Source organism: Osmerus mordax, chromosome 25 (assembly GCF_038355195.1).
Source record: "Osmerus mordax isolate fOsmMor3 chromosome 25, fOsmMor3.pri, whole genome shotgun sequence".
NCBI lineage: Eukaryota > Metazoa > Chordata > Actinopteri > Osmeriformes > Osmeridae > Osmerus > Osmerus mordax.
In genome coordinates this window covers 5,098,267-5,111,909 of record NC_090074.1, presented here as the reverse complement: position 1 = coordinate 5,111,909, position 13,643 = coordinate 5,098,267, and the positions used below count along the sequence as shown (strand labels likewise).

At 47.5% G+C, this 13,643-nt stretch overlaps 3 protein-coding genes across 4 annotated transcripts; 1 reads left to right on the top strand and 2 right to left on the bottom strand.

Annotated features, from left to right (window-relative positions):
* Positions 1-112: 112 nt before the first annotated feature.
* Positions 113-5,250, bottom strand: ccdc83 (coiled-coil domain containing 83). The gene is made up of 11 exons (XM_067229027.1): positions 4,915-5,250; positions 4,118-4,320; positions 3,853-3,937; positions 3,556-3,724; positions 3,002-3,169; positions 2,670-2,761; positions 2,520-2,588; positions 2,110-2,231; positions 1,857-1,954; positions 838-986; positions 113-556 (listed from the first exon to the last, which is right to left on the bottom strand). Exons 2-11 carry the CDS (start codon positions 4,177-4,179, stop codon positions 374-376), a joined length of 1,197 nt encoding a protein of 398 aa, XP_067085128.1. The 5' UTR covers positions 4,180-4,320; positions 4,915-5,250; the 3' UTR covers positions 113-373.
* Positions 4,299-7,910, top strand: zgc:153990 (uncharacterized protein LOC768125 homolog). Of its 2 annotated transcripts, none has more exons than XM_067229029.1 (5): positions 4,299-4,308; positions 5,489-5,678; positions 6,028-6,543; positions 6,629-6,682; positions 6,775-7,910. In XM_067229029.1, the coding sequence occupies exons 2-5, from the start codon at positions 5,552-5,554 to the stop codon at positions 7,224-7,226; spliced, it is 1,149 nt and encodes a 382-aa protein (XP_067085130.1). In that variant the 5' UTR covers positions 4,299-4,308; positions 5,489-5,551; the 3' UTR covers positions 7,227-7,910. The 2 variants fall into 2 exon arrangements, with proteins under 2 accessions (XP_067085130.1, XP_067085129.1); XM_067229028.1 differs by lacking the exon at positions 4,299-4,308 and adding an exon at positions 4,551-4,641.
* Positions 7,904-11,947, bottom strand: adad2 (adenosine deaminase domain containing 2). Its single transcript, XM_067229026.1, has 8 exons — positions 11,527-11,947; positions 11,296-11,424; positions 10,521-10,671; positions 10,251-10,415; positions 9,708-9,922; positions 9,023-9,257; positions 8,569-8,701; positions 7,904-8,360 (listed from the first exon to the last, which is right to left on the bottom strand). Exons 1-8 carry the CDS (start codon positions 11,945-11,947, stop codon positions 8,250-8,252), a joined length of 1,560 nt encoding a protein of 519 aa, XP_067085127.1. The 3' UTR covers positions 7,904-8,249.
* Positions 11,948-13,643: the final 1,696 nt, after the last annotated feature.

Sequence of the window (13,643 nt, the reverse complement as noted above, 5' to 3'; positions counted from 1 at the left end):
CCTATCTGTTAGTACAAGGGATGGTCAGAACGTGAAGGTGATTCTTTTCATTAATTAAGCATATTTGCAGCATTGTCCCTGCAAATTATATTTTGGTTTATATATATGTGTGTATATATATATATATATATATATAAAAAGAAATGTATGTATGCAGACTTTGGTTGATTTTCCAATAAAGTGCAGCTTCCACACAATTCTTGTCTTTAGAGTTTGTTGAACATGGACTGATTAATATGCACAGATGGGGGTTTAGTCACTAGTACAAGTGTGTGCCATCTTGCCTACGTATTCATTTTATTGTGTAATAACATATTGAACAATATTTAAATCCACAATCTGTAACTAACGGTTGGTAGGCTGCCTGGGCAGGCTACTTGAATCGGTTGCGAATGATCTTGGCTGTGAGGGGCCATTCCTCAGCGGCCAGGGGCAGTCCTGGGGCGTAGGAGCCCGAGGAGGAGGGCTCTTCGGAGGGGAGAGCGTGCAGAGGCATGGCCTGGCCAACGACACTCAGCAACTTCAGCTTCAGAGGCCCCAAGTGCCTGGCTTCCTCCTGCCCAGTGGGGAGTCACACAGGCAGCGTCTCCTGTTTGTCTACATACAGATCATCGCGTATGTAATAGCCTCCTAAAATAACCTCCTTAAATGGCGTGCGTGTTCGGAACAAAAATAGAAGGCTCCTTCATACATATCTGATACAATTGCTTTTCTGCACTCAAATTTTAAGTTAAAAATAATAATGTGTATATAGGTCAGCCTTTTTGTGATGGGGCTAATGTGATTCATGATCGTGCCGGGAGTTGTTTGTGACTGTACCCGGAGAGGGCCTTCTACCTGCAGGTGCGTCTGACTCCCGTACAGAAGAACACCCAGGTCCCGAGGGGGCTCGTCTGCTGGCTGGGGGGCTGCGGCATCGCAGCTGCCTTCTGGTTCCTCCTCCTCCAGAAGTCTGCCTTGCCCCTCAGACCCCCTGGCTTCCGGCCCTGAAAGATGAGCGCACGCGATGCCCAGTGCTCAGGAAAAGGATGGGAAATACAGACGAAGACAAAAAAAAATCGCCGGCTGCTGTTGTTTTTGTGTTTTCAGGGGTCAAAGTCTAAGCAGGGACAAGAGGGGTGACCACGCTGCAACATGAACCTAAAAAGAAAGATGTGACACCTTTCCCCAAAGGCAAAAGGGTCGACCAAGAGGTCTTGTACCCCATTTGGAGAGACTCAAGAACAGTGCAGTGCCATGCAAGAGCTGAAGCCATTCTCATATGGGCACAATACATGTCTCTCTCTCTGTCTCTCCCCCAGCCGACTGAGTTCCCTGAGGCGAGAGATACTCTGATCAGATGACCATTGTGACCTTTAACCCCCTAGGATGAAGTCTCATATTGCTGTTTTCATGTCATGTCATCAACCAAGATCTGATCTTTTCTCCCCTAACTCGACCAACAAAACAAAGTGTTGGTCAATGGAGACAATCCACACAAAGGAATATTGCCCCACTATGATCAATTTGGATTATCTGCCCTGTGTGCGCACTCATTTACTCCCCCTTGTGGATTTACACAATTAATTCAGGTGTTGGAATCAGGGGTCTAAAAGATTTTGCTCCAAAACTTGAACATCCTATAGTCCACAAGAGCATTGAAACAAAAGTTCTCATCATTTAATTGAGATTTGCAAATCAGCCTAAAAAAGAAAATTATCTCAGTTTACAGACTGCCGTTTTGACTCCTAGTTTAGTTTACCCCCTTTCGCACAGACGACTTATCCAGTTTGATTTCAGCTCAAACCCAGGAGTGTGTTTGATTAATCAAGTTCCTTTTTGCACAAATGCTAGTTAAACAAATATCTTCTACTGACCGGTAGCTGGGCTGCTACGATCTGTCATGCCTGTGGCACTCTCCTGGGCCGTCGAGTCATAAGCTCCCAGTCCAGAGGCCTGAGTGAGGAAGATGTCTCTGGAAAGAAGCAAACAGAAAGCGGAGGCCATGAGTACGAGCTTGTAACACTGCGACCGTCACTTGAACAGGGTTCACAGATTGACCGTGGCGACAGTTGTCCTTTCTCCAAGATGGAGGCCAGACCGGACTTGAGATACGGTGACACGGGCCACCTGGAGATCTGCAGGTCATCCAGGCGCTGATCAAACAACTGGTTCATGTGCTCCAGGTTTTCTGCTTCCAGACTCTGGACGGCCTCTTCGGTTATAGACACCTCTCTCTTGTAAATAGCAAGCTGGAACACATCATAATCATGTGTACAGGCTTGGTGTGCAGCATATATGAAGCAGGACGCCATTTGAATTCTAAATATGCTTCTGTCTTTTCAGAAATATGGCTGGCTGGATTAGGGACATTAGTACTGTGTAAAGGAAGTCATCCTTCTACCTATTCAGTTGTCTTAGATATGAGATTACCTCAACACCAGGGAGTAGGAAGGAGGGATATTTTATTAAGTATTTAAACTGGGCTACTGATCACTGGATTCATGTCCATAATACATCCCAACTGCCCGATTCCATACCTCTCTTTGCAGCCACGCACTCTCTCTGACCTCCTGCCTGCTGTTCTTGTCGAGGTGTTTGATCGCTTTCTACGGAAAGATGTCGACGTCAGCCAAACGGCGAGGGAGGATGGCCTGAGACAGAGCCGTGCGGTAGACACGTCTCCCTACCTCTGTAGCCAGATGCTGCTTCTCCTCGATCAGCTCAACGGTCTTCTTGTCTATTTCATTGAATGTCACCTCGAGAGAACGTTTGATATTGTCTGGAAAACCATACAAGGAGACAGTCCATTAACAGACATAGAAATACCCTTGCTGCCGTTGTCCTGGATTAATCATTACTTCTTACGTTACATTCTTACATCGTTAACTCCTAACCCGTTTTGGGTAATGAGGCTTTCAGGATTGGTCCACTTTTTGAAATCAAGGAATACGTTTTAAGACGGCTATGGGCATGGCCAAGAGCAAAATTCGTATCAGCATCGTGAAATCCGCCTACTGACCTGCCATGTTCTGGAAGCCTCTCTGCACGTGAGCGAGCTCGGCCTCCAGATGCCTGATCTGCTGCTGGTGCTCATGGCTCCCCACATTCTTGTATTCCAGCCAGACCTGCCTCTCAGCCAGCAAGACCTGCACCTTTTCCTCCACGCACTTCAGTTCACTCTGCAGCTCTCTCGGGCACATACACAACACAAACATTTGATACAGAAAACGTAGAAACGAATGCATACGTAAACAATGCATTCACACTTTTAAGTGCTCAGTGTATTATGGGGGGTCAGGTGGCTGAGCCATCCGATGGCTGAGCGGTTAGGGAATCGGGCTATTAATCAGAAGGTTGCTGGTTCGATTCCTGGCCTTGAAAATATGACGATGTGTCCTTGGGCAAGGCACTTCACCCTACTTGCCTCGGGGGGAATGTCCCTGTACTTACTGTAAGTCGCTCTGGATAAGAGCGTCTGCTAAATGTAAATGTAATGATCTCAGTATATAACTACATCTAGTCAAAATCAACTTGAAATCATGCAATGATGTATACGAACCACGTCGCTTTTACCTGCCAGTTCTCCCTCCTGGTTGCGGACCAGCTCCAGGTTCTGCTGGAGGGCTTGCTCCACCTGCTCCTTGTTGACCGCCTCTCTCTGTTTCAACTTTGTCTCCTGCTCCTTGGCCTGCTTCCTTAACAACCTAATATGACCCGTCTGTTCCTCCTTCAGCTGCTCTCTCTGAGAAGGCACAACAGTCGTTCATCATCAACATGGTCACAGTTTTCCCACGAATGACTGTCTGGTCGTGTAAAAACAGATGGCAGATTCAGTGACATAGTTGGCCCAGGTCAGATTAAACTCCTCACCAGCTCGGTCAGTCTGCGTTTCTCTGTTTCCAACTGAGTGATTTCTTCCTGAAACTCTTTTATTTCCTTTGTTTTCAGTTCAATCCTAAAAAATATAAGAAAATACTACTGGAACCCAAATTACACTGCACTGAAGGGTGGTTAAGATATGGACACGTTATAGTATAGAGTACCAAAAGTCCTAGTCTATTTGTCTAGACTGTACCGTAACGTTATATGATCATTATGTCAAGTTTGATCGTTATGATTTATCAATTTGACTTACTGGAAATTGGTATACGCCTCAGCCAGTGTAATTTTGTCTTCGTCAGATGATTTCTTACCCATGCTTAATGGTTGATTGTTGATACCTTGTTAGCTAGCTAGGTTAACTTATTTGTTAGTATCATCTTATTTCCATGGAAACATCTAGTCAGCAGACCCAGTGCCAGTGAGCGCCATGTGGAGTCGCCCAACGTGAGTTTCAAACTACATGGGATTGGAAGGCTCTTTTTACAATACATATGCACAAATTTTCCAAATTAAAAATTACGAATATTTTATTAATTGCAAAACTTTGCGTCTGCCAATATCACTTTGATCTGACTGAGTCTCTGGTTTTTGGCCGTATGATTTGAACAGCGCTTTCGCACGCTAGCTGTGGCCATTCTTCTCATACTGCAGACTGGAAAAGGGTAGACACTGAGCGTGCGCAGCGCTGAAACGTACGTACGTACGTGTGGTTCGCTAGCTAGCTGCGAAGTTTCAGGATTTGTCTTACAATAACGCATCCTTTCTTTACCAATTCAGGTAAATTATCAATTCATGAAACAATTCCAACTGCACGTTCACGTGTGGCTAGAATTCGCCTCGTCAGATGAATTACAGCTAGATAACGATACATGAATAAATATTGTAATTTTGCTGACCCTGACTTGGCCATAGACGGTGAACGTAGCCAAGCTAGGCTAACTGGCTTTGCAGTGCCGACTATTAGCTAACCTAGCTAACCCTAGCTAGCTAAGTTGTTAGCCCTGGGACTATGTTGATGTGAACGATCGCTAATATTTTTGTGCAGCTTACCAATTCGTTGAGTGTTGCACTTGTATCATTATACACTTGCTACCAATTCGTCGTAAGCGGTCTAGACTACATATTTCCAACGCGTTCCGCTTGTAGTTGTGACTGTTATCGGACGGTGGTTTCGGTAGTGATAGCTTGTTTGCTGCACTGGCTGTAGCAGACATAGCGTCTGTCTGTATGGCATTGTTTGCATGACTCAAACTGAAGACAAACGCGGGTGGACTGTAAGATGCTGTCACAACAATGTACAGTTGTGATGCACGACTGTTCAAGACTTGTAGCTCATTAAGAGTCGCCAACTACCAAATGTAAACGAGTTGGCCACTGAGTGGCCCCATGTGCACACTCCTGCACAAGCACATGACGCTGTAGTTACCTGTTAATTTGGATGTGCATGCGAAACTACGTCTTGGCGTCCACGTATAGAAAGTACATTCTCCTAATTGATCATGCTGCAAATAAGAAAAATTAAAGTCAGACGATTTTTGGCACATTTATGTTTTTGTTCTTCTTGTTTGTATGTTTTGCTTCTTCTAACTACATTCAGTCAAAGTGCATGTTTGTTTACCACCAGGCTATAGAGAAAGACGAGCAGACTGGTGGCAGAAGCTGATTACCAGTTGCAGTCAACAATAAGATGTCTTCTCCACTGTACTACAATCAAGACAGTGTGACTCGCTTCAAGAAGAGAAAAGCCCGCTTCACCTTTAGTGAGGTCCACATCCTCTTGGATGAAGTGAGGAAGAATCGTCATGTCGTCGTTGGTATGTAACTAGGCCCTCAATCGTAGTCATTCATGCTCATACTATTTGATCAGGGAATATACATATCTACCTGCCTGAACGCTTGACATTGGGCTTTTCAACAATAATTATTTTATTTTATTCTACATACCTGTCCCCTTATTATTACTTCGTATTAGTTAATTAGACTTTGCACCTTTTGTATAGTATAGTATAGTGAGACTTGTTTAAACTTACACCACTTATTTAAGATTTACGCCTATATGTTGAATGTATGCACCTTCCTGCCAAAGTCAATTCCTTGTCTGTGCAAACTTTCATGGCGATGAAAACCCCTTTCTGATTCTGCTAACATCTCGTAACCCTCCAGGCAAGTTTAACCGCGGCGTGCCGACGGACATAAAGAAGCACACGTGGGCGGAGATAACGGCCCGCGTGAACGAGATCGGGGACTGCCAGCGCGAGGTCATCGAGGTCATCAAGAAATGGTCCGACCTCAAGTGCGACACCAAGCGCAAGGTGGCCGCCATGCGGTCCGGCGTCGGAAGCCAGAAGAGCTTAAGCGCTCGCGGGTTACGCGAGCTGACCCCCACGGAGAGCATCGTGCACCAGATCCTGGAGATGGACGCCAAGCGGGACGTGGGCGAGGCGTCCTACGACCACCTGAGGCTGCTGGGAGACAACGGCGAGGGGATGGAAGAGGAAGAGGAGGATGACGAGGACATGGTCGGAATGCGCCGGTCCCCGAACGGAGGAATGGACATGGCCTCGATGCCAGCCCCGCATTCCATGGGAGGCCCAATGCTCGGTTCCATGCCTGGATTAATGCCTCCGCTCCCTTCGCATAACACAGACCAGCTGATGGCCGGTTACAGTGGCTCTTCACGTGAGTGACGCGTGGACTAGACGTCAAAATGAAACGAGCTAAACTGTAAACTCTGTGTTAATTTCTCCCGTTTCTTTGCTTGCAGGAGACGTATCGCAGCCCTCTTACGAAATGCAGTACGAGATTCCTCCGATGGAAGGTGAGGACTCGACGTTAAAGAAACCTTCGTTTTACCGACTTGTGAGATGTGAAGCCCAAGCAAACGTTTTAACCTGTTTCCCCCCCACCCAGACACCGACGGCCCTTTCGTGGACTCCGACGACGACCTCCTCCCCTCTGCCAACCTGTCGTCCACCCTCCCTGACGACCGCCCGGGGAACAGCAGCGCCCACAAGGACTCCAGCAGCAGCGGCGCCACCAAACCAACCCCCTCTCCCTCCTCCGCACCCCCTCTCCTTCCTTCCCCCCTCGCCGCTCAACCCCCCCAGAGCTCCCGGGACAGCCTGCTTCAAAACGCCACCCTCAGCGTCCAGGAGCAGCACGCCACCAACGTCCTCCTGGAGACGGTGTCTCGCTCCCTGGAGCTGCTGTCCGAGTCGGTGCAGCAGCTGGCCGAGACGCAGCAGGAGTTTGTGCGCGACTCCCTGCAGCTCCAGAGAGAGACCGTCCAGGTGCTCAGAGACTTCACCAGCGGGGCCCTGGCACTCATGCACGACAAACTCAACGGGCGCCCGGCGCTATAGCAAACGAGAGGCAGCAACCTCCCTCCCCGAATGACTAAATCTTGCCACGGTTGGGGGAGGGACTTTGATTCGATTGGTTGATCCTTCCGGGGAGTTTTTTCCCACTCCGGGATTGTCCAGTGCTGCGACATATGCTACTGTACTGTACTAAGATGTTTGCCTGATAGAATGACTGTTTAATACACAAAATAATTTGACAGGTAATATATATTGACTTTTGCCTAAAAGAATCAAGCTTGTTTGGTTAAAACAAGTGTAGGGTTTGATAGAGCTTCAAACTATTTCTTACATACAGAAATGGATCATGTTTCCCTCAAGCTGTGCTTACATTTGAAAGCTTCAAGACAAATTTTACTGGGTTTTAGTGACCAAATAACATGTTTGCATCAGGCCTTTCCAGTTTTTATATTTTATCCTGGTCTACCATTACTGTATTCTATAGTATGCTACACGTGAGAAAAGGCAGATTGTGTTTTAGTTTTGATTCACTTTAGGGAACTTGCAACCACAGCTCTGAGAACTGTATATTGACATCTATGGAGTGACCCGTATGTTCTTGACTTAAACACTGTAAATTACTGTTCCCTTTGTTGTAGTCCCTGTATTAGAACAGTATATAATTTTTTTTTCCGAACTTTAATAGATTATTGAACAATGGAATACAAACCAAACATTTCCCAGAAAGTGTGTGAGGGTGTTCTTTGAACTTGTTTACTAACACAAAAGAAAGTGATTTTTTTTGTCACGCAACCACGAAAACATTGTTCATATGAACCTAAAGTCGAGCTTGGAACACCCACTCAAAACTGTCCCCTACAGCAGCCTCTCAACCCTGGTCCTCGTGACCCCCTGCCCTGCATCTTTGACATATTCCCCTGCTCCAGCACACCTGATTCAAATAAATGGGTGATTATCAGTCCTCTGATAAGCTTCATAACGACCCATTCATTTGAATCAGGTGTGCTGGAAGAGGGAAACATCTGAAACATGCAGGGCTGAGAGAGGCTGCCCTACTGGAACAGCTCAGTGACTGAAGCAGTCCACCAGGTGTTTCGAATTCCAGGGTCCCGCGTTATTGGACAGGAACTGCTGGTTAACAACAGTCTTGGCATTCTGGTACAGGCTGGCCTTCACCTGTAACACACGAGAGGAAATAATCAGGATTGAAGTGTTAAAGAATGACTCCTTACAACTAAAAATGGTACTGGAGTCTACGGCATGTTTGCGTCTCTCGCTACACTTAAGTGTCGAGTAAGCATTGCCAGAATCACCTGGCGTAAGGTGTTCCTTTCAAAAAGAAAAGTTATTTGTTTGTTTTTTATATCACTCAAATAACACACACCTTGACACTGTGGCAAGTGGGAAGATCCAGTAGGCATTGGTGTCCTGACAGCTTTGCAACTTTGCGAAAGTAGCTGTAGAGAGCTCTCTTGCACAGTCTGCTGGTGAGACCAGGTCCGCTCACAGACGGGGAGCTGGGGGGGGGGGAATTGGAGAACAATGAGACTGCAGGCTACTACTGCCTCTGACGGCAACAGCAGACTCCCCTTCGCCACGTTCCACTGTGGCTCTACACACCAGAAGTTACTTCAGTCAGATGCATCAGTTCAGTGGCAACTCAGTTTTTCGTTGAACGCCTCAGGTTGAAATGAGAAAGATGACACACTTTTTGTCGTAGACACTGCCAGAAATACCCCCATTTTGGTCCACACACATTTCCAATAGTTTGTGTGTGTGTGTGTGTGGGGGGGGGGGGGGGGGGTACCATAGATGCGTGTACACTCGCTGCAACGTACCCTTCGACAACGAGGCCCTTTGTGCAGTCCGTGACCTCGACGCTGGCGTCCCCCAGGCACCAGTTGACGCCGAGGTCTCTGCAGTGCAGGCTGCTGAGAGGAGGCCCCAGGCCCGCGCCGCTGAGGAAGAAGATCTTCTGGCTCCTGAAGGGCTCCGGCAGCTGCTCCTCCCAGCCCTCCCCCAGGCGCGTGTTGATGGTGTCCGACACTTTCTCAGAGTAGTGGCTCGAGTCCCCTTTGGATGCACAGACCCGTATGGTTAGACTTGACACGCTGCTTGTCGTCGTCGTCACGGGGGACAACACGACCGGGGGGCATCTATACGCCTCGGCGTGCTCGTGCACGATGGCTATAGTGACAAAAGGTTGAAAAAACTGATCGGAAACCTTCCTCTTGTAGGTCAGAGATGTGTCCAAGTCTACTACACACAGAACAGCGCTCTGAGGATACAGGTTTCAGTTGACTAAAAGTACCTAAAAAGGCCCTGGGGGAGTTCTGGAACCCTGTTGCTATGAACAGATAAATGTTTACGTACTTAAAACGTTTATCCAATCTGAAAATATCCTTAAAGTAAAAATGCCTGTGCTGTAACTTAATGGCCATTGTAAAATGACATTACCAATACGAGTCCCTGCCCAATGACTTTTGGTTTCCAACTGGACACACAGATGAGACGCTCCCTTACCCAGCACCACGCTGGTGATGTAGAGCGGTTGGAGGAAATGGCTCAAGAGCGCCCCCTGGACCCCCGTGACCGTCCAGCGGCAGAGCTTGTCACTGTCCGACATGCAGCAGATCCGGGACCCCCACACGCTGGGGTGGAGGACGGACGCGGGGATCAGGGAACCCTTGGCATGGCACTGCAGCTTCAGGGAGGTGTAGCTGCTGTTTAGGGACTTCCTGGAATCGTAACAATAATAGTGTGGTCATTTAACAGATGCTTTTACATATGGGAGGGGGAATAGAGCATGTGACCTCTTGCAGTCCAATGCTCTACCACTGAGCTATGCCCATCACCTATTAGATAACAGGAAGCAAACGGATAGTGCCACTGCCCGACTGCACAAAGCACACCCAAGTAGACATAGAGTATCATGTGTCTTCCGTGTTGCTCGTCAATATCGTTTCAGCCGGCGCCGCCGCCAAGTTGAACCAACGCGGTCACATGAGCATTGCGTAGTCCCCCCCCACACACACACACACACACACATATCCAAAAGACGCTTACATGAGAACGCACTGCGCGGCTCCTTTGGGGGTCTGGCTGGTGTACAGGTGGAGGTAGATTCGGGGCTTGAGCTGGAGGAGGCCTCCGGTGGCGCTCTGGTAGATGGAGCGCTCCTCGCACCCCGCCTCCTGGCTGAACAACAGCAGGAGCTGCTTGAAGAGGAACCTGTGACGGAAGACGAGAGTCCCGTCGTGAGCCCCCTTTCCGACTCCGGCCGCTGGCGACCCGGAAGCGAGAGAGGGGCCCAGAAGGGTTGGGGTCTCGGTTTACCTTTTGAGAGCCCGTCTGGCGGTGACGATGGCGTGGCAGTCGTGCACCACGGTGCCGTTGAAGTGCTGCCAGCCGCTGCAGCTCCACTGGCCCGTTCCCAAGGCCACCACCTCGTAGCGTTCGGAGAGCTGGCCACGAGTGTCACGCACCTCTGGGATGGGGTGGATGAATGAGCGACGGATGCAGGAAAGAAACGGCAGTTCACACTTACATTTACATTACATTTAGTCATTTAGCAGACGCTTTTATCCAGAGCGACTTACAGTAAGTACAGGGACATTCCCCCCGAGGCAAGTAGGGTGAAGTGCCTTGCCCAAGGACACAACGTCATTTTTCACAGCCTGGAATCGAACCGGCAACCTTCTGATTACTAGCCCGATTCCCTAACCGCTCAGCCACCTGACTCCCACTTAGCTGTAGCTTAAAGCCCTGCTTCACACCTGCTTTGTCTACGGCTGTGAAGTGCTACACGCCGTAACTATACTATGAAATGAGTCATCACTTCACTGCTATTCTCGTCGGCATAGCTTTGTATGAAAGAAGGGGTCTCCGAGCCTGTTCATGGGTAGCTACCATCCTGAAGTTTATTTTCTGCTCCAACCTCTGTTGTAACTAACCTGACGCGACACATCATAGGAACACACGAGTCAAACCAATCGTAAGAGTCAACTGCGCTACATTAGGCTTTGAGCGAAAACCGACAGGAAGCTAAGCTCTCCAAGACCAGGGTTTAAAGCATGGAATGAAGCACCCAGTTGAACGCGGTGCCCCCTACCTTTCTCCAGGACAAAGCCCGCCAGGCAGCTCTTACATTCTTGGAATTCCGGATTCTTCTTCATGAGGTCGTCAAACCTCATGCTGCACACTGCTGCGACCCGATGTTTGTGCCAGTCGGACAAACCCGCTGGAAGAAACAAAACCAGTTTACGTTACGTCTACAGACTCATTTCGAGGACAATAGAAAGGCACACTGTGGCTGTCTTCGTGTTCTCTCCCCGCTCTTCACCTCCGTCTCTTTTCCCTCTCTTGGGGCTGCTGTAAGGTTTGTCGGACTCATCCTGAAGCTCCTGTTCAAATAAGCTCATGTCCTGGTTGGGGGCCATATCAGGGAGGGATAAGCCATCATTGGAGTCATCCTCATTCTCAGAATAGTCCACCAGCATGGGGTCAGGCACCAGGCTGGGGACCTCCAAGACAGGGGAGGACGATGTCTGCAAAGGCCGTGAATCTTCCCTCAACATCTCCCCTGGAAGGTCTGGGGTTCTAGGCCTTCCTAAACTCCCATCACCATCGCTGACGTCTTGTCCGTGGACCCCACTTTTACCCCTGAGAATCCTTAGGCTTGGCTCTCGATCTGGAGGGAATCTCATTTGAAGGCATGCTGCAATTCTGGGCAGTCGTTTGTTCACCACCTCCTGGTCCACCATGTTATAATCAATATGCTGTACCTGCAACAGTTGTCATTTTCATTAATGAACCATAGGCTTTGCTAGCTAGTGTTTTGTTAAACTCTATTTTCCATGTTGGCTATTCTGACTAGCATTAACGTGTGTGGCTTCAACAAGGGTAGAACCCGAATTAGCAAATAAAGTAGTTGGTGAATGTGAAAGTTTGCAACAAGTTACCAAGTTATCAACGTTTCGAAAATAGACCGCTAGCTATCTTCGGAGGTTCATCTAGGAAATTCTATAGTTAAGAGTATGCAGCACGTGTAACAATTTTCAAGCTCGGAAATGACAAAGCTACTAAGGGACCATGCAAGATTTTTAAGTAACAAATAATAATTAGGTTTATAGTTAGTAGGCTACAACGTGGCCAGAGCGACTTCAAGCAAGGAAGCAATGTGCGCACCTCAAAACAAGTTTTTCCTAATTGTAAAGAACATGAGAAAAGTTTATTTTCTAATTTAGTTTAAAGTTTTCATCTAATGCGTTAGCTAACTCACCTAGTAGGGAGGTCAACCAACGGGTGTCGGAAAAACTGGCTAATGTAAGTTGGACCACGTGATGGCAGTAAAGCGCGTGCTGAGCAGGGCCCTGTGTATGATTTTGGCCCGAGTCATTTTCTGCAGGTCATCCCCTCTCTCCCCCTGCCCAGCCCCTGTCTCCATATCGTTAAAAATAAGTCTTGTGTCATCTTTACACTCAAAACATATAATTTACCAACGCGTATAAACTATTGATTGTGTTCTGTTCATTTAGGCCCTACCTCAAGTAATGTTTTGAAAGTTACTAATTTCGACAATTGAGTTTATTATACAGATGTGATACGTTTTGAAAACTCCATCTGCTTAATTTAGTATCATTATAGGCCTATTTTCTATTATTAACAGACATTGTCGGTAATAGCTGCACATATTGTGGCCCTTATGGTACAGTTTAATTTAAATTATATGAATCCCGAAATGTGACATGATATCATGACATCGTGAAAACCAATGTTATACTAATGCTATAGGTAATGTTCCACTTATTCTGGTTGTAAATAACCCTGCTATTCTCCTAGCATTCTCCTGTTCTCCTTGACCTAAACAATCTCCCTCTGCCTAACAATAATCAAGCAGCATGGAGTCATTTTTAGGAAGAATATAACTATTACCCCTCATCCCAACCCTGACACAATCACACAAACGCACACAAACACACACGAGTGGCAGTTAGCCAGAATTCCATTGTTCCTCGTCCTTTCTGTCTGAGTGGGCTGGTTAAACAGCTGCCGGGGCTAGTGTGTGGAGGGGGAGGGAGGAGTGTGATGGGTGAACAGTCTGGATGTGGTGGGGGCTCCTTGGAAGACAACAGACTGCAGGGGGATATGGTGTGGGGGAGTGCAGGCCCATGAATAGGCAGCTGTATTCCCCTTTTTATTTTAGCACTTCTACTCCACCTTTAGTTTAGAGTACTCCAACCCAAGTGGTTGAACTGTCTATTCTGACAAGTATACTGCTTCTTACAATGTCTCCACTAAGAGTGTTAACATAAGTGAATCCATTCGTTGACGTTTTCGAGCTCATGGTTCCAGCTATCTTCGGTTTCTGTCTCTGGATGGAAATTGTGATACTGCTTCTGTAATGTACTGTTATGTCATGTACATTTCATGGCATGTATAGGGGTCAGGTGGCTGAGC

What these genes read in the sequence shown, in the direction of transcription:
- ccdc83 (XM_067229027.1), bottom strand. Translation starts at nt 4,179, where the DNA reads ATGGGTAAGAAATCATCTGACGAAGACAAAATTACACTGGCTGAGGCG. An exon ending in AACGCAGACTGACCGAGCTG is followed by an intron (nt 3,725 to 3,852) that starts GTGAGGAGTTTA and finishes GTGCCTTCTCAG; the next exon opens with AGAGAGCAGCTGAAGGAGGA. An exon ending in AGCAGCATCTGGCTACAGAG is followed by an intron (nt 2,589 to 2,669) that starts GTAGGGAGACGT and finishes ATCTTTCCGTAG; the next exon opens with AAAGCGATCAAACACCTCGA.
- zgc:153990 (XM_067229029.1), top strand. Translation starts at nt 5,552, where the DNA reads ATGTCTTCTCCACTGTACTACAATCAAGACAGTGTGACTCGCTTCAAG. An exon ending in CGGTTACAGTGGCTCTTCAC is followed by an intron (nt 6,544 to 6,628) that starts GTGAGTGACGCG and finishes CTTTGCTTGCAG; the next exon opens with GAGACGTATCGCAGCCCTCT. An exon ending in CGAGATTCCTCCGATGGAAG is followed by an intron (nt 6,683 to 6,774) that starts GTGAGGACTCGA and finishes CCCCCCACCCAG; the next exon opens with ACACCGACGGCCCTTTCGTG.
- adad2 (XM_067229026.1), bottom strand. Translation starts at nt 11,947, where the DNA reads ATGGTGGACCAGGAGGTGGTGAACAAACGACTGCCCAGAATTGCAGCA. An exon ending in GCCAGACGGGCTCTCAAAAG is followed by an intron (nt 10,416 to 10,520) that starts GTAAACCGAGAC and finishes CTTCCGTCACAG; the next exon opens with GTTCCTCTTCAAGCAGCTCC. An exon ending in CCACTTGCCACAGTGTCAAG is followed by an intron (nt 8,361 to 8,568) that starts GTGTGTGTTATT and finishes CGTGTGTTACAG; the next exon opens with GTGAAGGCCAGCCTGTACCA.